This window comes from Sinocyclocheilus rhinocerous, unplaced genomic scaffold (genome assembly GCF_001515625.1).
Source record: "Sinocyclocheilus rhinocerous isolate Xijiao unplaced genomic scaffold, SAMN03320098_v1.1 scaffold4395, whole genome shotgun sequence".
NCBI lineage: Eukaryota > Metazoa > Chordata > Actinopteri > Cypriniformes > Cyprinidae > Sinocyclocheilus > Sinocyclocheilus rhinocerous.
In genome coordinates this window covers 116169-140063 of record NW_015635544.1, presented here as the reverse complement: position 1 = coordinate 140063, position 23895 = coordinate 116169, and the positions used below count along the sequence as shown (strand labels likewise).

The 23895-nt window shown below is 38.1% G+C and overlaps 1 protein-coding gene across 3 annotated transcripts in view; it reads left to right on the top strand.

The window, feature by feature from the left end:
- LOC107747314 (phosphatidylinositol 4,5-bisphosphate 3-kinase catalytic subunit beta isoform-like) overlaps nucleotides 1-23895 on the top strand; it is a 109755-nt gene that overhangs the window by 41159 nt on the left and 44701 nt on the right. For all 3 annotated transcript variants that reach the window (XM_016561779.1, XM_016561778.1, XM_016561780.1), the window contains exons 3-6: nucleotides 15599-15782; nucleotides 17763-17991; nucleotides 19194-19414; nucleotides 19514-19696. In XM_016561779.1, coding sequence (XP_016417265.1) covers nucleotides 15633-15782; nucleotides 17763-17991; nucleotides 19194-19414; nucleotides 19514-19696 — 783 coding nt within the window. In that variant the 5' untranslated portion in view covers nucleotides 15599-15632. The remainder of the gene's footprint in view (nucleotides 1-15598; nucleotides 15783-17762; nucleotides 17992-19193; nucleotides 19415-19513; nucleotides 19697-23895) is intronic.

Below are 23895 nucleotides of genomic sequence, written 5' to 3'. Positions count from 1 at the left end.
TAGTGTTGTAAAAATGCAAGTGTTTACATAGCTTTATTTTAATTTTAAATACTTTGCATTTTAAAATCAACTTCTAAATGTCTGTTCAGTAGTCCCTATAACATGACATCATTTTAATTTGTGGTGCTTCTAATTAAGTGATAAAAAGCTATTGCAAATGTGGTTCAAAATAAATATCACCACTACTCATCTTTGCACCAATAAAACGTAAAAACACTGTTTTTCTACCAAATTATATGTAATATCTAATTATTATATTAATATTTAACTTGCATTGGAAAGGTTTCCGTGACCTCTCGTGAGATCTCGGCAAAAAGTCTCACGATTTATTTCCAGAACATGATGCATGATGGGATACACTAAGCCTCGAATAGCGCTCCAGAGCGGTATTCGAGATAGTGTGGATTTTAGTGTGCGTTAAGGGCACTGCATTTTGCCGTTTTTAAGACCTGGGACAGTCTTGCGCACTTACTTCCAGTCGCGCGCACGCGCTCTCAAGTGGCCAAGACTGCAAGTGTGGGTATTTGGACAAGGCAAAAGTTTCCGCACCGAGTCTATGTTTGCTGCGCTGCAAGCGCTGAATTAAAGTAACAGCGCATTGTTTGCAGTAAATATGAGGATTGACACACACGAAAATGTAGTAATTACACCATAAATGCATATTATTAAAGTGTGTGTCTACTGTGTCTCACAATCAACACATATGGCTTTTTGGCTGGGTTTAAAGGAAAAGATCACTTTTAGATCAACAAGGCAATAATAGATGGCGCTCGTGGAGGTAGGAAAACAAAGTTCTTTATGAACGGCAGGATTGCTTGTACTAAAGATTTCAGTGCAAAAGGAAAGGCAGTAGAGCTGACTATTTCTGTCAATGGTAAGTGTGTGATAACGTAAGAAAAGTAGTTTAAATGTTTTGCCACTTGCTTGAGCAACTTAATATATAAATCTATAAGTAAATGCAAAAGTAAAAAGCATTGAATAATGTGTTGCTTATTGTTTAAACATGTCTGTGAAAGATTGTATTACTGTACTGTGTAAAAGAAAATAATTGCAATGCTGAAAAAGCTTTTTCAGTGACAATGTTTAAATTTGAAATCAAAATAATGGATAAATGATGTGTTTGTGGTAAATAGCCATGGATCAGTAGCGGACTCCTGTGTGAAAGCTGCTTCCCCTCTCACAAGAGACACCTAAGGGGGGAATTCCCCCCATTTTCAAAAATGAAATTCAGGCCTTGAATAAATGTCTAAAAATCCTGATTGGAGTATCACTATAAATGGTTATAAATGATAAAAATATGGCTTTAAAAAGATCGGTATCGGTGATCGGATCGGCAGATACTGCTTTCTGTAATCGGTGATCGGCCTCAAAAACCCTGATCAGAGCACCCCTAGTTTTGGAAATACTTTTGTACCCTTCTCCTAATTGGTACCGCTTCACAATCTAACCCGCACATCCTATGTAAGCTCTTTGCAGGCCATGGCTTCAGTAATAATATGCAACCAAGAAGATGACAATAAAATTCTATAGAAACAGCTCATTTTAATTTAGGGTTAATTGGCATTTCTTAAATGATGACCCGAGGTGACTGGTTAATTCCAAACCATGCCCCATTATAAAAGGATGTGTACATGTATGGAAACAGAAAATTCATCCATTAAAATCTCTTTGTTTGTTACATGAATTTTGTTGGAATAATATTGCATTAAAGGTGGAAAAATTTCATTTTTTCAAATTTCATTTCATTTTTACATCTCCAAAAGCTGCAATTTTAACAAGGTTGTGTAGACTTTTTATGCACACTGTATTTATTGTCTGACCCAAACAGGTTTTGATCTTTGCTTCTGGGAATAGATTATTCACAGTAACCTTTTGCCTAGACTTAATTTGATTGAAAAAATATATATAATAATAATAATTGTTTGTGCAGTGTTTTTTGTCCAAAGCTGTCAAATTATTATTTTTATTGATTATTTACAGCAGTTAAATTGTACGTGTTGTAATGTTTTACCTCCCTTTTGCTTGAGGTAAAATGCTATAGTTGGTCTTGCATGTGTGCTAGCACTTACATAGGATGTGGTGTCTATGTTTAATTGTAAGCTGTGGGGATGGTGGTATGTCTCAGCACAAAACAACCCTTTAGTGCTTTTTCAGAATTTTTGACTGTAGAACTAAAAAAAAGGGAAGCATGTTCTTGTCAAATATTTCGTATAATAATGTATTGTAGAAGCACTCATAGCCAAGGTGTATTACAACGTTTCAGTGTTAATGTGCAATTTAATGTACTGATACATCTATAAGTAGGCCAGTAGACACCAGTGTTTCCCCTAGGTTTACGGCTCTTTTGGGGGGGGGGACTCTAATGTTAAATTACATTTTATTAATCAAAAAGTATGTTGAATTAATTAAAATCATGAAACTTAAACAATTTAACATCAATTTATTAAAAGTTTAACAAATATTACATGTTTAGGGCCCTATGAAATGTTTTATTTTTCCAACCTTATGTTTTATTGTAACGGGGGTGCCGTGGGGGGGGTGGGCCGCCCCCCTAAAATAATGGCAGGGGAAACACTGGACACCATAGTAAAAACTAGACAGAACAGCCAAACAACAGGCCAGAATACCCAATTAATTCCGGTAACACTTTATTTTAGGGTCTCTTAACTAGTTGCTTATTAGCATGAATATTACTAGAATATTAGCCATTTATTAGTACTAATTAAGCACATATTAATGCCTTATTCTACATGACCTTGTTCTACATCCCTAATCCTACCCAATACCTAAACTTAACAACTACCTTACTAACTATTAATAAGCAGCAAATTAGGAATTTATTTAGGGAAAAGTCATAGTTAATAGTGAATAAGTGTTCCCAATTCTAAAGTGTTACCTTAATTCCTAGTAATCACATGGTTAATACCATAAAGAAGGCCCCAGCTACCCTTAACAACCAACCAGAAAACTCTAGCGAAAACTAGAAACAAATCAAAATTAGGGGTGGGCAATATGACCAAAATCTTATTTCACGGTATGAGAAATTTTATGTCACGATAACGATATATTTGTCACACTTCTGCTACTGCATTGGAGCGAGGAGCAAGGAATGCGGAGATGCAGGAGAATTCTCAAATAACAGTCTTTAATCATCCAAAACAGGGAACACAGGAAGGACACACACGTAGCACTTCGACGTTTAGACCCGACCAACACAGACTCAACAGACTGGAACTAAATACATGGGATAATAAGATAATTGGGAGGAACTCAGGTGAACAGAATGACTAATTAGACAGAACGAGAACAGGAACAAAACCAAATATGGGCACATGAGGGAGGAAACGCACACAAACCAGGTCCATAATCCTGACTGTATCTCAATATATTTAATTTAATTTATTTTTGTTATTAAAAATAAGAAAAATAAGCAAATTACAAACGCAATAGAACAAATAAATATGAAATAAACTTAATTTATTCAGCTACAGTAGGCTAGGTTTATTTAACGTAGTAAGAAATATTTAAAAAATTTAATAAAGTGTATAAATAAAACATTGCACAGTCTTCACTGTATCAGTCAAACATGAACTTATTAAAGATCCAAAAGTGATTCAGTCAAGTGCAGTGAGTGATTAACATTAATAATGGCAGACAGCAGCAGTTAAATTAGACTGCTGTCCCTTTAAGACCAACTGCACGGATCCAATACACATCTGGTTTTCACCTAACTGTTTACGTTTATTCAGAGCCGGCCCAAGGCTTAAAGGGATACTCCACCCCAAAATAAAAACTTTTTATTAATCAACTTCGATTAATATTTATGTTGTTAAAATAACATTCAGTTCTGTAAATGCATTGTCTGCTGGTTTATTTAGCTACTTTTCAGCACACCACATTAAGTAGGCTATGCCACTTAATAATTTAAGACTTTGAATGTTAAAGTGCAAATTAACACCTGACCACTCTTGTAAGTTTGCAACTGTTAAAATTAAAAATCACAGAAGGGTAAAAACATGCCAGGCAGACAATGGTATGATGTAAGCAACACAGCTACAACAAAACAAAACTGATAAGAGGTGTGTTAGATTTATAGTGTTTGAATAATCAGTCTTTGACAATAACCAGTCATATTGGCGGCACAGAGGGGCCCCCAAATAAAATTCTGCTTGGGGCCCCATAAAGGCTTGGGCCGGCCCTGCGTTTATTTAACACATAACTGACTGTGTTTATGGGAATACTGCACACAACTGGCATTTTGAGATAATTGTGTGCGTATTTGACCATCCAAGCACAATAAAACACGAAAGAGATCGGTTTTCGCAATCACATGCTGTCAGAGGGGCTTTCAGTGCGCGCGCTTCGGCTGTGTGTCAGTTAGAACGAGCAGTTAATTGAGTTCTTTTTCACTGCTTATTGCACTTTAATAACTCTATCAAATGCGTCCCACTCTTTATTTCCTCATTCATGCATGTTTCCTTATCACTCAAAGGTGTATATAACTTTTAAGTATAGTACTGTTACGCAGATATATTTGCATAGTGGGAATACACAATATAGCAAAATCTCTAACGATAGTCACTTTATTCCGCGGTAACAATATATACCGTCATAGCGCCCAGCCCTAATCAAAATATGCTAGCAATACCTAACAGCAAAGTAAACACCCTGACAATTTCTAGTAACCACAGCCTCATATCTGTCTAGCTTGCGGTAGACTGTATAAAGCATTAAAACTTCAAGTTTTTAAAACTATTGTTAACTATTTATTTATTGTTTAATTAGTAATTACTAATTTTATCATATATAGTTCAAATGATTATGCTATGCTGTAGAAAGCAATAGATTTAATGTTGACAGATGTCCCCTTGTCCATGAGTCTGGACTCCTTGGTAACAGTTTGTGTAGATATTTATATGTGTATGTGTTAGTTGTGTTTGCATTTTTATGACTCTGGTAATTTTTTTCTGTTTGAATGATAGAAGGTGGGATATGTAGAATGACAGAAGAGATGCATAGAACAAAATAATGCAAAGATAATGTGTTGTCAGAGTGGTATTTTTAACAGCTTCTGCTTCGTAGAATCAGATAGGGAAATTTGCATGTGGTTTTCCCATTTGCCTATAGAGTGCGAGAAAGAGCCTATGGTTCATGTATTTTATTTTTTTAATTGTGAATGTGTGACAAAGTTTTTCTGTAAACTCCGTTGAACCCACCACTGTGTTTGCTGGGGTGGGTGTGCGCACCCACCAAGCTTTTTTAGTACAGAGATCTTTTGTTCCTCTCTGGTAAAGAAACAAACTAATGCAAGTGTATTCTCTCTCTCAAAGAAGCAATTCATTTTCACAACATGACAACATGGGGAGGTTTTACACTGCTTTACCATCACACTGTGTCTGAAATAGAGGAAGTATCACACAACTGATATTTTTGCTTGATTTCCTTCTCTTGACATGGTGAAATAACAGTCATTTACAAGAGTGAAACTTGCGTGAAAGTTCTAGCTGAATTGTGGTACTAATTCATTAATGGCTTGGCGGCGGTGTCTGAAAGCATGTGTTTTAGACATGCTGGAAATTCTATTTTTCTCAGGATAATAATAATGGATTCATACACAAAGTGCTGGAAACTTTTTTTTATTTTTTTTAATTAGTGGCCCATTATTGTATGTACCCTCGATTCTCTAGAGATCCAACATTCCCATGTGTTTTTCCCAGCATATCATTAAAAAAGTGACTTAATTTGTGAACTAATCCTAGGTTTTTAGCCTGATATTTAATACTACATTATTTTACACATTAATTTGATTGCTGCTCGTAACTGCACTGAATTTACATGCTTAATGTGCATGAGAAGTACCAGAAATACTGGTAAAAAGATGAACAGAATTAATTGGTTAATAAGCTTGTAAGATTATCATTTAAATTATGAACTAAATATATGTTAACTTCTTGGACCCTGGTAATTGCTTGCTGCTATATTGTTGGGATTGTGTTTGTGCTGCTATAATGACTATGTATGTATTTATTTATTTAATTAATTACTATTTTTTAAATGGCTACCTGGTATACTTGATTGTTGATTCTGGTAATAATAAAGAACATTATGACATCACAATTTGTTGACCAACTGATGCCATAATGGGATTAGTGCCAGGGTGTGGGGCTCTAAATCCAATCTCTCGCTGAGAGCTTTTGATACAGCTTTTGATACAGCTCTGATACAGCTTAATGACCTCCCCACCCCCGTCCACCTCTGTCTGTCTTTTTCAGGCTTTTTCCCACTTCTTCCTTATTGTATCTGATGCAAGATTGCACATTGTGTATGTTGTGCCTTCACCATTCTTCATTTTCACTAAAATGAACACAAAAGTTACAAAGTGGCATTAAATCCATTGATACAGTAACCCAAAAAAGTATTTGTGTATTTGTTATATGTTACAGTTTGTAGCATTGTTGAGGGCTGGATAGGACAAAATGTCAACATATAAGCAAAGCATTTTAAAAAAAGCAGGGCTTTTAAATGTTAAAACAATATATCTAGGCATACTTTTAAATAAGAAGACTACAAGTCTTTGAAAAATACTTTTAAGATTAAAAAGTATTATAATAAAGTTTTATGTTTATGTTTTTCATGTTGCCTTGGTTACTTAAAATCATAAGATAGAAAAATTAAAAACAGATAAGATCATTAAAAACATTTAGAAATGGCACTGACCAAGTTTTTCTACAATTTTAAGATTACACTTCATGTTTACAAATGTTGACTCTACAAATAAACAATTCATGTGACATTTCTTTAGTAAAGAAGTCAAAGGATACAGGATTATGGACTTTTCATTCCATCCAAATAAGATTAATCAGCGAAACAGTGACCATAGTTATGGCATCACTATCCGGAAACTGCCTGGATTCAGTGCTGCATTTGTCTCTGACAGGAATGATGAGTCAAGTAATTTTGAATGTGTTTGCTGCACATTTGGTCCCTCAGTCTTTGTTGTGTTTATACTGTAGCTTTAATCTGCTTCATGTGCACATTCATCAGTATTTTTAAGATTTGTGGGCTGTTTGAATATGTGTGGAGGGTTAACTGCGGTTATACCGCTGCTGCAGTATTTTTGTATTATTATTATTGGGTTTTTTTTTTAGCATTTGCGTGTGGCTGGGTCATAAGGTCTTCCATTAGTCATGGTACTTTTGAGAGAGAAGGAGATAGGGCACAAGCATACTTGTGTGTCTGAGTATAATAGGGAGAGAGAACTTCCTGTTTTGTTTGTATTAAAAGATTAATAAGTGGCAAAACCTTATGGTCCTTTCTATTTACTGTTTAGTGCCCCTCATATGGTTTATTAGCATATAAGCATTGCAGAAAATGGGTGTAGATACTTGGGAGGTTTGATGTGTTCACTCAGTATCTCTTAGATTGTGGCAGCTGTGTAAATGCAGTGACACTAAAGAGGAAGTGGCCCCTTCACCAAATAAAATTGTACATTTCATTCAATAAAAGGAATCAGTTTTATTTTTATGTAGAGCGAATCTCTTAAAAAGGAGTATTTTGAGCAGTGGAGGAGGAAGTGCATCTCTGTTTCGACCCGCCCTGGTTGCAGTGATTGCAAATCCACTCTTTCGGTAGCCATCTCTCTCTTTTTTTTTTTTTTGTCTTACTGTGGCCAACTGGTGGTCACTGATTCTGTACTTTGTGCCCTCTCAATGTTCCGTGACAGAGAAGAGATATTTGGCTAGGCTTTTGTTTTTCTAATAAGGTGTGCTGAAGTAATTTAGTCTTTGATCCTGATTTCTTTCTCTTTTTTTCTTTCTTTCTTTCTTTTTTTTCCCAAACATTGATTTCTAGAGCCCATTCACAAAAGCATTGATTTAAGGAGGTTGTTTTGTAGACCATTAAAATTTGTTAGTCATCTGCATAGAGTAAATATTACGTCAGTGTCATACAGTTACAGTCCTGGATTTTCAGATTGGTCCAGCAGCTCTGCTAATTCATTCATATAAATATTAAATACGTTTGGGCTGAGACTGCAGCTGTGTCTTATTTTTATGAAAAGTATTCTGTTCTTTTCTGCCCAGTTTTTACTGCATATTTGTTTTGTTTGTACATATACATTTCATTATAAGGAATATACCTTTCCCAGTGTGCTTTCTTTTCTCTCCCAAAGAACCTTCAGTAAACCGTTCTTAAAAGAATCATTTCTTTTTCCGCTGAAGAACCTTTAGTGCAGTGGAAAGTTTGCATAGATCTTAAAGGTTATTCGTGGAACCAAAGATTCCAATAAAAGAACCTTTATTTTTGAGACTGCATTTGCCATTAATATTGCTCATACTTATTTGAACAAACCCCTGTAATCTTAACTACTGAACTTTAGTGCATACCTCATTTGAACTACAGACTATAATTGATACCTTATATCAGGTGTTTCCAAACTTCCATTCCAGGACCCACTTAAACAGTTATAGTGCACATCAAAACCCACCAAAATATGGGAAGTATGGAGAAAGGAAAAAACACACAACTAGTAAAAGGTATTTTCACACAAAGCTACAAAACACATCAAATGTTTAGTCCTTCTTCTTTAGTTGACATTCTCCTGCTTGATCACTGGCTTTTTAAGAACGGTGGAAAGCTTTCTGATAACTTGATCACAGTCTATCAGAGCACTAGTTCACAAAGTGCCCTCTTAAAGACCAACATAGAGGGTAAAACCTCAGTGCACTGTAGCTCTTAAAGGGGGTCATATGATGCGATTTCAATTTTTCCTTTCTCTTTGGAGTGTCACAAGCTCTTGGTGCATAAAGAAGATCTGTAATGTTGCAAAGACTAAAGTCTCAAATCCAAAGAAATATTCTTTATAAAAGTTAAGACTTGTCCACGCCCTCCTAAAACACCTCGTTTAAACACGCCCCCACATGTCTACGTCACTGTGTGGGAAGACTGGCATAAATCCGCCCAAATGTTCACGCAAAGAAAGAAGGCGTAACTTTTATTCTCGCTGTAGTATTGTTGCTGCCACCGCCATGTTGTGGAGATGCTGTGTGTTTCATTGTGAAAGCGAAACTACTTTCTTTGGCCTTCCAAAAGAGGACGATATCCGCTTATGCCTAGAGAGAGCTGATCCGTGCTTGTCGCTGAGGGAATACATCAACTTCACGCTGTGGATCGCCGGATCGGCTTTCACCGTGGACGAAGCAGAGTCCAGCCCGGGGTCGTCACATGTGGTTGCCACAAGCACGCCGGCAGCTCCTTCATCGAATCCGCCGGCCGCCGCTCACTCTAGCCCGCAGCCGTGTGTGACGCTGTGTTTCGTTGTGAAAGTGAAACTACTTTGTTTGGTCTTCCAAAAGAGGACGATATCGCTTCGTCATGCCTAGAGCTGATCTGTGCTCACGCTAAGCCGGGGATTCCGCTCACGCTAGGCAGCCGCCTCTGCTTTTTCGTTGTGAAAGCGAAACTTCTTTCTTTGGCCTTCCAAAAGAGGACGATATCCGCTTCATCATGCCTAGAGCTGATCCGTGCTAGTCACTGATGAAATACATCAACTTCGCGCTGTCAATCGCCGGATCGGCTTTCACCGTGGACGAAGCGGAGTCCACATGTGGTTCCCGCAAGCCTCCTTCATCGAATCCGCCGGGCTCCGCTCACTCAAGCCGCTGTGTATTTCGTTGTGAAAGCGAAGCTACTTTGTTTGGCCTTCCAAAAGAGGACATAATGTTTCTATAAAGTTATGGTAGGGGCGTAACATTTCCGTCACACGCTTGAGGTATTCGGCCAATCATAACGCACTGGATAGCTGGCCAATCACAGCACACCTCGCTTTTTTAGACCGATGAGCTTTGTAAAAATCGACGCGTTTCAGAAAGGCGGGGCATAGAGGAGAAAAAATAATGTACATTATGTGGAAAATAATGTGTTTTTTTAACCTTAAACCGCATAAACACATTTCATTACACCAAATACACAAAATAATGTTCTTCTTAGCAGCATCATATGACCCCTTTAACAAATGGTGGTGTCAGCAGGGAGAGGTCAGAGGTCTGAGAACGTCAGTGCTTTTGAGCTGTGGTGAACGTGGAGGTTGGGCTTCCTGAAGCACTTCACGGCATAGTTATTTGAACCTCTTGATATGAGCTGTTATGGATGTGGTGCACTGTGGCCTGTCTAAAAGCAGACAAAGTGCACTTACAGCTGCATTGACACAGCAATTAACTCTTTCCCGTTTGTGTATATCTAAATAAACAATAGTGTGCTTGTGTGACAATCTGTGTTCAAAAAATGAAAAGCTACATCCTCAGCCCCCTAATGTGGGTATGTCTTTGTCTCATTTCTCGCCTGTGTGTGGAAGTGTGCTGTCAAACCACATTCCCCTCCTCTGTTTAAGTGTCTCAAAGATTGACATTGTGTGACAGCAAGTGTCTGGTCTCTGTTTGATGATGTCATACTTACGATGTTTTGAGTTTGTTAGTAAGGTGAGAGCAGAGATAATAAGCATTATGTGTTTCAATGACTCATTGTTGTGCTCTTCAGGGAAAATACTGGTTCTGAAAATAGCAAGCTAGGCCCAAGAGTTGGAAAAGGGATGTGTGCAATACCCAATGAACATATTTTTAAATTGAAGCTATAGCATAGTGTCTTTTTTTTCCATTTAGCTCATTTTTCTTTTCTTTTTTCTTTTAATTTTTTTTTCATCCAACTCACCCAAAAATGAGGGGGCAGTCGTGGCCTAATGGTTAGAGAGTCAGACTTGTAACCTGAAGGTTGCGGGTTCGCGTCTCAGTACCGGCAGGGATTGTCGGTGGGGGGAGTGAATAACCAACGCTCTCTCTACCCTCAATACCACGACTGAGGTGAGAGCCTTCAGCAAGGCACCGAACCCCCAACTGATACCCGGGCACCGCAATATGGCTGCCCACTGCTCCGGTTGTGTGTTCACTACTGTGTGTGTGCACTTGGATGGGTTAAATGAAGAGCACAAATTCCGAGTATGGGTCACCATACTTGGCCACACGTCACTTCACTTTAAAAATGAAAAATCTGTCATTTACTCACCCTTATGTCGTTCTAAGCTATAAGACTTACAGTCATCTAAGGAACACAAATGAAGATATTTAATATTCTCTCATCTAAATTTTTCCCCATCCATTCAAAGTCCACACAAGCAAAATGTTCAAGCTTCAAAAAGTATATAAAGACATTGTGAAAGTAATCCATATGAATCAAGCTTTTTTTTCTTAGTCTTCCAAAAGGACACTGTTGCTTTATATGATGAACAGAAATAATTTAGGCTTTTATTCACATATAAACATTGAACAATGCACATATATAGAACACATCAAATATGGAAGCTCAAACACATGTGCTTGATGTGTACGCCAGGCAAGCATAGTGGAGGAGCTTCTGTTCAAACTATATAACGTTCCCCACAGCATCTCCAGATTCTTTCACATCTGTCACATGAGCACGTTGTGAACCTGGTCTCATTCGTGAAGAGAACAGGGCACCAATGGTGGACCTGCCACTTCTGATGTTCTCTGGCAAATGCCATTCGAGCTGCATGGTGCCACTGTTTTCATGGTGCCCACATTTCAAAGGGTTTTTACAGTAACTTACTGGCAACACTGCTGCCAGTAAGTTACTGTAATTAAGATTTACAGTAGAAAACTGTATTTGATTTACAGTAGAAAACTGTACCGTTTTACAGTAAATTATTATAAAAAATCCAATTCATCTGTATACTACTGTAGTTCATTTATTTTAATATAGATTTCATTTGATTTTATATCTTTTTATATAGAATTCATTTTATTTTTATCCTAAATACTGTATGTACTACTGGCATTCAATTAAAACAGACACAATCATTACAAAATATCAAATTCTTTATTTAAAACATTGCATGTATAACACTTAAAAATACAGTCTTCCAATGCTGGAAAAGTTCATCTTCACCATTCCTCCTGTCTTAGGACATTTTGCAGTGCATTATGTTGTATTCTCTGGTTTTATCCTAACAAAGAATCTTTAGGCTACAGAAACATAATGGGAAAATAAATACATAGCCGTCTGCAAAACACAGGTACTGCTCCAAAACATGGCCACCACCTTTGCTCACCGTCCACTTTGTTAGTGACAGAAATGTGTTCCCTGAAAAACAAGAAGTAGAAATGACACACTTTTAAAAGGCAACCCCCATAGAATACACAAACCTCTCAAAACCATAACTTATTTGTTCTCTTACCTGAATTATCAGTCTGTTAGTGACAGAAATGTGTTCCCTGAAAAACAAGAAGTAGAAATGACACACTTTTAAAAGGCAACCCCCATAGAATACACAAACCTCTCAAAACCATAACTTATTTGTTCTCTTACCTGAATCATCAGTCTCAGGGTGGTTGGCATGCTCATGTCTTTCTTGATGCTTCATTGCAGTTGCCTTTAAAACACAAATACAAAAAATGCAGTAAAACTTAAATTCTATTAAAAACTATAACAAACTAATTCTAAAACTAAGGCAGCTAGCTATAAAACTAGTTTAACCTAGCTAACATATGATTTTATTTTTTCAATAGGCTACTGGCCAACATTAATTAACACCTGAACAAAATTTCACATTAGTTAACTTAATGTTAATATAAGATAGGTGTTGCTCGTTAAAAATAATTCTAATTCGGGACGTTAGTTCAATATTAAAGTTGTTTGAAAGGACAAAGTTGTTTGAAAGGACAGCATAGTTTACCTTGGTAAAGTTACCTCAATGTTAACTGGTAATTTGTTAACTGGTGTGCAAAAATCTGACAAAACACACACACACACAGACATACATACATATATTTTTACCTTGCTTGCTGGTCTTATTTTCTCGTAAGGTGCATCGACACACAGCACAGATGTTCTCCGGAACTCTTCCACTCTCGCGGGTTCATCCCCGGGCAAAACCCGCGGCGCAGCCCCGTGGGTTCCGTGTCTTCCTCGGATGCGAGCGGCACGGCGCGACGCTACAAAAGACAATATAGAGCCCATTATAATCCGCGATACTATCTACAATGGACGCGGACAGTAAACTGATGCCCTGGTATATTTCTGACGTACAGAGGTACTACAAGCGTTCGTGCTGTTTCTGACACGAAGGGCAAACGTATTTGCCAATCATTACAAGCGATGTAACACGTCCATTGTAGTCTGTCCCAAGCTGTTGTAGACACGGTGCAGGGCAAATCTTGTCAATCCAAATGTAAGAAATGAGGAAAATAAAACAACCTCAATGGAATGGCGCCACAGAGTATTTTATGGCAAATACAGTAGTATACAGCAATTAAAAAAAAAATACAGTAAGTTTCTGTATGTGGAGTTTGACATCACAGAAAATTCCCATGATGCAAAGGGTATTACAGTTACTTACTGTAAATGGAATTTGCAGTATTATACCGGGTGATATACGTGCACACTAGTAGCCTGCTGGAGGTCATTTTTGAGGGCTCTGGCAGTGTTCCTCCTGTTCCTCCTTGCACAAAGGAGCAGATACCGGTCGTGCTGCTGGGTTGTTTTCCTTCTACGGCCCAGTCCAGCTCTCCTTGTGTAACAACCCTTCTCCTGGTATCTCCTCCATGCTCTTGAGACTGTGCTGGCAGGCACCAAACCTCTTTGCGACAGCGCAGATGGATGCTCCATACTGGATGAGCTGGACTACCTGTGCAACCTGATTGGGTTGCAGATACGGCCTCATGCTACAAGTAGTGAGAAGGAACCTAACAAAACACAAAACCAGAGACAAATCAATCAGGAAGGACAAGGAAAGAGAAATTAAATTAAGGATTGCAGAATTGAGTACAACCTAGATTTAATTCAACCAAGTGTAATATTTCAGAACTTAATATGTCCTCCATAACTCTAAGTACACTGCTCTGACACTTCTTGGCACTGAGTGTACAAGATGTGTCACTTCTTGGCACTGAGTGTACACATTTTCACATCTGTGCTGTTTAACTCCTGGAGGACGACCTCTTTAAATGCCCTGCTCTTTAATGGGGAGTGTCGCTCAGCTCGTCTCTACAGAATCTCTCACAGCAGCTCAAGAGTGTTAAGATTGAGTGAAATACATGTCCACTGAAGGATTTTCAACTCAGGAGAATGAATATCTTCATTGTCATGTTAAAAAAAAAAGCCCAACAATGCAGGGAATGAGAAGAGGGTAGCATCTTCAGTTTCAGGTTTTTGTATTACATCACACAGTAGTGTGTGAATTCATGACAGCATTGATAAAGCACATCTCCCTCACACCTTCAGCACTCATACATCCCTATAGAAGAGCTTTACTACCACTGAACGTTGGTCTTCCATAGTAGCATACATTTAGATCATGATAACCACAGTTAAAACCACACATATGGTTACCATAGTAAAAATGTAAATATATGGTTTCTAGGTATTTGGTTTCATTAAGTTTGAGTATTATTCAGTGGGCCATATAACACTTAATTATCAAGAAATTACTTACCTTTAACAGTTTTGGTTCAACATACTTACCTGTTGATCAATACTTGCCTTAACCTTACACCAGAATTTTTGTTTTATTTAGTAACTTTCAGGAGGGTGTACTCATTTTTGCAACACAACATTTTATCACTTTGATAAGAAAATGGTATTTTCTTGAATAATTTTAACATTCTTCTTTGGTAACTGATCAAGCAGACTTGCTGGAATATTATATCTCTAAAAAACCATAGCAAAGAGTAATTGCTGAATTTGTTAAGTTTCAGAGGGGGTGTACTCATTTATGCTGTGCACTGTATATATTAGGGGTATAACGGTTCACAAAATTCATGGTTCACTTTGATACGTTTGGTGTCACGGTTTGGTATGTTTTTAATACAGCAAAAAGAAAGAAATGCCAGAGAAATTTTCTTTATTTATTAAAACTGACATCATAAAGTATGATCTTTTTTTTTACGTTGAACAATGATGGAGCTATATGTCTGCCTAAATGCTGCGGGGATAGTTTGTAGTGTCTGTGTTTCTCCTTGTTTTCGTCTAGTTCCAGTTACTGACATTCTGGGGTGATGTCTGCGTAAATGAGTTGACATGTTTGAAGTATTCCCGCTGATGTAGCCTATTGTCATGTAGCAGATGCGACATACTGTTGTTGTTTTTATCCACAACTCTCTTGCCATCACCCTCATAACTTACAGGGAAACCAAAGTGGTTCCAAATTCCAGACCTGTTGGTTATTGGAGGATCTTCTATTTCTAGTCTGGTAATCGCATTAACGTTACTAGCCATATTGCAATGAGCTAGTCCAGCGTATGCCTGACTGGAGTAGTGTGTTTTTCTTTGGGGGTGAGAGGGGCAGACAGCACATTGCCTTTTACGTCGTTTGTGCTGCCTTGTTGAGCACAGTGGAACTGAGAACATTATAATTCACACACTTTAAGCTCTTTTATTTTTTTCAAAATGTAATAGGATTAGTCCAAGGAAATATTACGGTTTGTAATGTGTACCAAACCGAAAGCCTCGTACCGAACGGTTCAATGCGAATACGTGTATCGTTACACCCCTAATATATATATAACATTTGTTTGTTTTGATTTGTGTTCAGGTTCCCATGGTTTGGCTCCAGCGTGGTCTGTGCCATGCCTCCCGCCAAGACAGATCAGCTGGACTTGTGGGCGGAGTCAGGGCTGGATGGAGACGACCAGGTGATGGTGGACTTCCTGTTGCCCACAGGAATATACATCCAGATGGAGGTTCCTCGAGAGAGCACCATCCAACACATCAAACTGGTATGTGTGTGTTTGTGTGCAAGCAGATTCTCTGTTCTCTGTTAATTTGTGGTTCAAATAAAATAAATGTTGGTTACACTTTATTTTGATGGTCCCCCTTTACACATTTACTTGACTATAACTTGCAACTACATGTCGACTAACTCTGATTAGAGTATTAATCTAATGACTTGTAGATGACATGTAGTTGCAAATTTCCTTATAGTAACCAGAATGTCTAGCAAAATAAATTATTCCCTAAATGTTTTTTTTTTTTCTTCTGATGGCTTAAATTTGTTTGGTAACACTTTAGCATAGGGACCAATTCTCACTATTAACTTGTTGCTTATTAGCATGCCTATTATTAACATATTGGCTGTTTATTAGTACTTATAAAGCACATATTCTGCATGACTATTTTCTACATCCCTAATCCTATCCAATAACTAAACTTAACAACTACCTTAATAACTATTCATAAGCAGCAAATTAGGAGTTTACAGAGTCAAAAGTCATAGTTAATGGTTTGTTTATAGCGAGAATTGGACCTTAAAATAAAGTGTGACCATTTGTTTGCTCGAGAGAACTTATCATTCTGCAGTGTGAAGTACAGCCTGTTTAAAATGCAAGCATCACAGTTGTTATTGCGTATACATTGGGATACTCAGGGATTTGAACACAATCCCTTAGTATTACATTTTGATGTGTAACTTCCTGCAGCGTTTGTGCTATGGACATGAAGATTTTTTTCACAATGGTACGAGGATCAGCACTATTTCAGTTAAAAGGGATAACAGAGAATGGTTGAATACACTTGAATTTAAATGTTACATTTGTTATTTCTAAAATGCTTGTTAAACGAGTTTAAATGTATGTAATTTTGTAAACTATGCTGTATTCATCCAAATGAATTCAATTTGTCTTATATTTTTGTCCATGAGTGTTCTTGCTTATTAATAAATGTTCACCTTTTGATTATTACTGTTGCCTCTAGTAATTTGCTCTGTGATTTCTAATTTCCATTTCCAATTTAAAGGCAGAGTAAGTGATTTTTCAAAAACACTTTAGAAAACTGATTCGGGCCGAATCGCAAAACAAACTTGTAGCCAATCAGCAATAAGGGGCGTGTCTACTCGTGATGTGGAGGAGAGCGCGTTCAGTGCATGGAACGAACATTAGCCGAGCCGAGCGACAGAAAGATAGAGATGGCGGATAAAAAACAAAAGAGGAAAACGTCTGCGGAACGATAAGGCAAGAAGTAGGACCCGTGTAAATATCGGATCAGCTTTCCAGCGCTGGAGAGAACTCAAGGAGCGGAGGCCTGCGATCGGACGCCGAGGTTGCTATGTTTCTTCTCAGTAGGTGAGTAACACCGTGTCTACAACAACTAAAGTCTGCCTACACTGGACGCGAGAAAGAGGTCAAACGACCGTTGAAAACCATTTGAAATTTAGGGGCGTGTTTGTTTTGGTGATTTCAAATATCAACATTGGCTAACAGAAATCACTTACTCTGCCTTTAAGCCAGCAATATAGTGATTTAAAAAAAATTGAGTTAAAACAATCCAGCATGTTGTATCAAACATTTAACCCAACCAGCTGGGTCAAAATAACCCAGCATGTGCTTGGTCCAATATTTAACCAGTGCTGGGTTGCCAAATTTTTAGAGTGTAGGCTTTAATAGCCATATCTAAAATATTTGTTATCAACTGTAATTTCATACTCACATTGGTTTTATTATGAATGCAGTTAATTGCAAAGTCCTGCTTGCAGTGACCTAACAGCCACATAGCAACATAACTCAAAACATTTTAACAACCACAAAACAATGCCCAGACAACCTCCTTTTGCATTGTGATGGAGTTTTCCACAGGCAAACACCACTCACATTTTTGCACAGAAAGTTTTAGTTTAACCATTACCAACAAAAATGCAAGGGCACTCAAAATGCAATTTTGATCGGATTGTTCACTCTCATCATCTTGCTTTTGTGTTTATCTAGCTGTTATGGAAGGAGGCACAGACATACCCTCTCTTCTCATTGCTGGGGGAGATGGAGGGTCACATGTTCGAGTGTGTGAACCAGGCAGCAGTGCACGAAGAGCTGGAGGATGAAACCAGGCGACTATGCGATGTGCGACCATTCCTGCCTGTCCTCAAACTGATCACACGCAACTGTGGACGTGCGGAGCGCATACTAGACTCTAAGATCGGAGTGCTCATTGGGAAAGGTGACACATATGTACATAATCACATGCATAATGAGAGCTATTCTGTAAGCTAATATCCAATAGACAGGATGAGACTATCTGGGATTTTTCAGTGACCCATTCTGCAGGTTAAATTTGTTACTCTAGTGGGTGATGACGAGTGACTGCTTTTTTGTTTTATGAGATTTTCATTGAATCATTCTTAGTTTGCAGAGCAAAAATAGACAACGCAACTATAAATATTGTGTATCTAATGTGTATCTGTATATGTAATCTTTGACGCACCATTTTGGTACCAGCAGTGAACAGTAAGTGTGTGTGACTCAGCAGAGGCTGATTTGAGAGTGATGCTGATTGTTTGTTTGCATGTATGTAAGGATGGATCATAATGGGGCTATAATGAGATGTCAGGCTCAGCCCTCAAGGCTTATGCACTCACACACTCCACTGGCCTTGCTCATTCACTGACTCTTAACACACACACACACACACACACAATATGGACAGTCTTTCTTAGTGGAGAGGATCAAATGAATTTTTAATGCTCTTTAAATGTTGTCATGTGTGTAAATCAGGAAGCCATTTGGAACCTCTCCCCCAGAACTCTGTCTCGTAAACAAAACACACTGATGTCATTCACCAGAAACAGATGTTCATTAAAAGAATAGTTCAGAAATGAAAATTGGCGTCAATTACTCACTTTTAGTTTTGCAGATCCATTGCATGTTCTTTTTTCTGTGAAACACGAAAGGAAAAATCTTTTTTGTTCCATGGAATTACAAATCCACACGTATTGTGTGCTATATTGCTTAATTCATGCAACTAGTTTGTGTGAGGAACAAATTGAAATTTAAGTCAGCTTAAAATTTCTCCTTGTTCCTCACACACACTTTAGTGTAGTACAGTGCAATTCTGAGAAGTATTCCCTTAATTTATCACACATTGTTTTTACTCTTACAAAACTTCAAAAAAATGATTTTGGAAACATACCAGAGTTAAAGTGTGTTGGGGTGCCAAGCTTGTCTTTGAAGTGGGAATTCACAACATTACAAATGCATAAGCGTTGAAACCATTTTATCTGTGACAGCGGTTCACACTCTGCTGAGTTCACATAATTTTTTAGTTCAGATACTATGTAATTCACTTCATAAACACATTCTCTGCAGTGGATGTTGTTGATATTGTGAGAGTAAAGTCACAGAACTTTATGCCACATGGCACAGGTCTTCATGAATTGGATGCCCTGCAAGACCAGGAAGTAAAGGACTTTCGTTCCAAAATGAAGCAAATCAGCGAGGAGAAAATGCAGCGTATGCAGCTGATGTCATGGGGGGAGTGGCTTCGGAGCTGTTACTCCATGCCGCTGGAGGCAGGGTCATTGGAGAATTTGATTGACAAGCATGAGGGCGTAATCAAAATTACCATGCACTACGACCAGTCACAGGTGTGTAGTGTTAATTTAGTATGTAGTATATTGCAGATATCCCTACAATGAAATTAATTATCAGTCTTATGATTCTCTTATTTCTTTTTCTCTCTTTAGGACACAGCCAGCCTGAAAGTGTCATTGCATTGTACAGTAACTGAACTAATGGACCAGGCTCTCAAGAAATGGCAGACCACTCACGGCCCAGAGGAAGACATTGGTTTCCGAAGTGATTATGTGCTGCATGTCAGTGGGAAACTTGAGTTCCTGTTTGAAGATCACCCTCTTAATCAGTGCAAAGTAAGATACGTTGCCAGAAATGGCTTTGAAAGCTCAAACTATATTTTCCAAGGTTTTGTTAATATGGTAAAAATACAGCACTCCACTACATACTGTTTTAGAGCAATGTGTAGTTTAAAGTTTCAAGCTTTGCTGCACCTATAAAAGCATTTCTCCATTCATATAATAAGTTTGTCATCATTTACTCATCATCATGCCATTTCAAACTTCTATGACTTTACATGACTTTACATTTGTATGACTATTTTTGCGTACATAAGACCAGTAACATGGCTTAAAGGGTTAGTTCACCCAAAAATGAAAATTAGGCTGTGTTTTACTCACCCCAGAGGCATCCTAGGTGTATATGACTTTCTTCTTTCAGACGAATCCAGTCGGAGTTATATTAAAAATTGTCCTGGCTATTCCAAGCTCTATCATTGCAGTCAGCGGGTGTTGCAGTGCTTCAGTCCAAAAGAAGTTAAATAAAAAGCGCCCATCCAAACAAACGTTTGTTTACAGGATCAAAGGAAGCAAAGTTTCCTTACTTTAGCAAAGGAAAACCAGTCTCCTCTTGCCCTATATCGAAATCCTCTGACATTTTTCTTTACAAATCCACATTTTGTACTTATAATTAGTGACCGTTGTTTTGTTTTGATGTCTCCCCTGCGATTCCGCGTGCGTCACTTCTGAGCGGCGTATGCGCAAAGCCGACCTTTGACTGCAATGATAGAGCTTGGAATAGCCAGGACAATTTTTAATATAACTCCGACTGGATTTGTCTGAAAGAAGAAAGTCATATACACCTAGGATGCCTCGGGGGTGAGTAAAACACAGCGTAATTTTAATTTTTGGGTGAACTAACCCTTTAAGAAAATTTATTTGTGTGCTATTGTGTGCTAAGATTTGTGTGCTATATTCCTATAGTCTTCTGAAGCTATATATAAAAAGAATTGAACAATTTGTTAAAGAGCAGGTCATATAGGTTTTCGAAAAATATCTTTTTTGCAGTTTGTAACGTAGCTATCCTTCAATGTAAACAGTCTGCAAAGTTGTTAATCAAAAAAGTGCATGATAAAGATATTGTCTCTCAAAAGAAAGAGTTTTTACTCTGAACCTCCTTAACGAGTCGTTATATTTTCGAATCTTCTACCTGTTACCTATATACGTCACAAGGTAACACATTTGCATAATCCCTGCCTGCCCATGAAATTCGAACACTCTGACCTGCCCACAAACACTTCCGCTAGTTAGTGTGTTTGCATCATGTCGAGAAGGCGCTGTGTTTTCAGCCTCACTGGGCATTCCCACAGTTCCCACAGGTGCACCTGAAATAAGTAAATAATAATAACAATGAATGCAATAAAACTGCTGTGACATCACGTAATGAACAACATACAAAGTTTCAACTTACCAATGAGAAACATCCTGATCAAGTCGTGCTTGCGATGGAGTTTCCGGTTGAGCAACTGCATCATTATCATCCTCGGACTCGGGCTCGAATTGAAAAGGTAATTTCGATGCCATTTTTATAAACTTATAGCATCTTTGTTTACAAGTAACCCTCCGGGGAGCAAAAAAATAATTGTGGTAATGGGCGTTTCGTTTCCGACACGTATTGTATTCGGAAAGACCAATCACAACAGACTTGACCAGCTGACCAATCAGAGCACATTACACCAAATACACAAAATAATGTTCTTTTTAGCAACATCATATGACCCCTTTAAGCTTAGAACTGCTTCAAACGAATTGTTTCGAAATCATTGAAAAATGATTGTATTATTAAATGTATATATTGAGAAAATTACAATGTTTTATGACCTTGGATGCATTTAAACCTGTTGTAGGGGACTCCAACACAATATTAGGACACTTTAAAATACCATATGACCTGCTCTTTAATCACTAAAAATCGTGTAACCAAAATTCTGAGAACTGTATTCCTTTACACAAAGTCGAGGTTTTAAATCGTTGAAAGTGACAAGTGAACATTACATGTAATGATTATTAAAATATTTCTTAGGTTTTTGAGTTGGGTTCTCCATTTGGACCTGAATTAGTCTATCTGTCGTTTAATTGATTTTTGCATGTGTTCACATTTAATATTCATCATGCATCAAATTACCACAGTGAGCTTTAGCATAGTTCATTAACATTTCTATCATGCAAAAACCTCTTGAGAATAAGATATACAGTAATGCCAGAACTGTTTTTTGGAAAACAATGAAAATAATTCCGCTATTTATATTCCATTACTAAAAACGCCAACCTTCAGCTCATACAGTATAAGACTCTTCATAGAACACACTACTGTCACAACGATGCTGTAAAGGATCCACGTGCAAAGGCAATCTGTTAGAATCAGTCTCTAAAAAAATGACCCGAAACAAGGCAGCCTGTCACCTGATGACACAGAACTGGATGAAACACAAATCTGAGAGGAGAATATTCCACAGCTGGTGTAAGAGTCTCTGGTGGTCTTGAACTAGAAGCTCGAACCCGCCTCCGCTGCTCGAAGCACCTGTCCAAACGAATGCCCAGTTCAATAAGCTCATCCAGCTGTGTCGGCGGTCCACGCGCATAAATCTCCTCCTTAAGATCCATATTCAGTCCCTCCAGAAAGCGAGCGACCAAAGCAGGTTCATTCCACTCGCATGTGGTCACCAGCGTTCCGGAACTCAATGGCGAAATCAGCGACAAATCTTCTGCCCTGATGAAGCACAGCGAGAAGGCGCGCAGCTTCGTGGCCGAAAACGGATCAGTCGAATATCTTGATCATCTCCTCCTTGAAGAGCTCGAAACGACCACAGCAAGAGTCTGTGCCTCTCAAGCGGAGGTTCACCATTCGCGAGCTCGCCCCGTGAGCAGCGAAAGTACAAAGGCAATCCGGGCGGAATCTCCCGCATAAGTCTGAGGCTGGAGAGAAAAAACAACCTCACATTGAGTCAGAAAAGCTCTGCATTCAGTGGGCTCACCGGCATAGCAGGGGGGGTTGTTAACACGCGGCTCGGAAGGTGGATGTCGGCCGTAATACGTTGTGGGTTCTCGGTAGAGCTGTAGAAGACGAGGTATTCAATATTGTTTTCAATATTATTATTATTATTATCATTATTAATATCATAGAAACATTGAGCAGTAATAAGATGATGTTGATGGGATGACATTTTGTATAAGGACGGTAACGGTTTAATGAAGATCATAACACTAAATATTTATACTTAAAATATATAAGTATAACTAAATCAAATCTGCACCCAACATATACCACACATGTTTTTAATGCACCGCATGCTGATTTTAATGCACCACACCCTTCTTTTAATGCACCACCTCAGCTTAAGCATACATCAGTGAAGCATGGTGGTGGCAGCATCATGCTGTGGGGGTGTTTTTCAGCTGCAGGGACAGGACGACTGGTTGCAATCGAGGGAAAGATGAATGCGGCCAAGTACAGGGATATCCTGGGCGAAAACCTTCTCCAGAGTGCTCAGGACCTCAGACTGGAACTAAGGTTTACCTTCCAACAAGACAATGACCCTAAGCACACAGCTAAAATAACGAAGGAGTGGCTTCCCAACAACTCTGTGACTGTTCTTGAATGGCCCAGCCAGATCCCTGACTTAAACCCAATTGAGCATCTCTGGAGAGACCTAAAAATGGCTGTCCACCAACGTTTACCATCCAACCTGACAGAACTGGAGAGGATTTGCAAGGAGGAATGGCAGAGGATCCCCAAATCCAGGTGTGAAAGACTTGTTGCATCTTTCCCAAAAAGACTCATGGCTGTATTAGATCAAATGGGTGCTTCTACTAAATACTGAGCATTTTTCAGTTTTTCTTTTTTAATAAATCTGCAAAGATGTCAACAATTCTGTGTTTTTCTGTCAATATGGGGTGCTGTGTGTACATTAATGAGGAAAAAAAATTAACTTAAATGATTTTAGCAAATGGCTGCAATATAACAAAGAGTGAAAAATTTAAGGGGGTCTGAATACTTTCCGTACCCACTGTACATATAGTAATCTTACCGTGAATGGGAGAAGAGAAAATTTTTTTATAAATCATGAACACTGACACAGAAGCTAGGATAGGTGTGGTATGTGTTGGGTATGTGTCATTATTACATTATTATTATTACTATTGTTATTACATCATTATTATTATTATTACTTTTATTATTATTGATATTACTGTTGCCGTCATCACAAGGTATTATT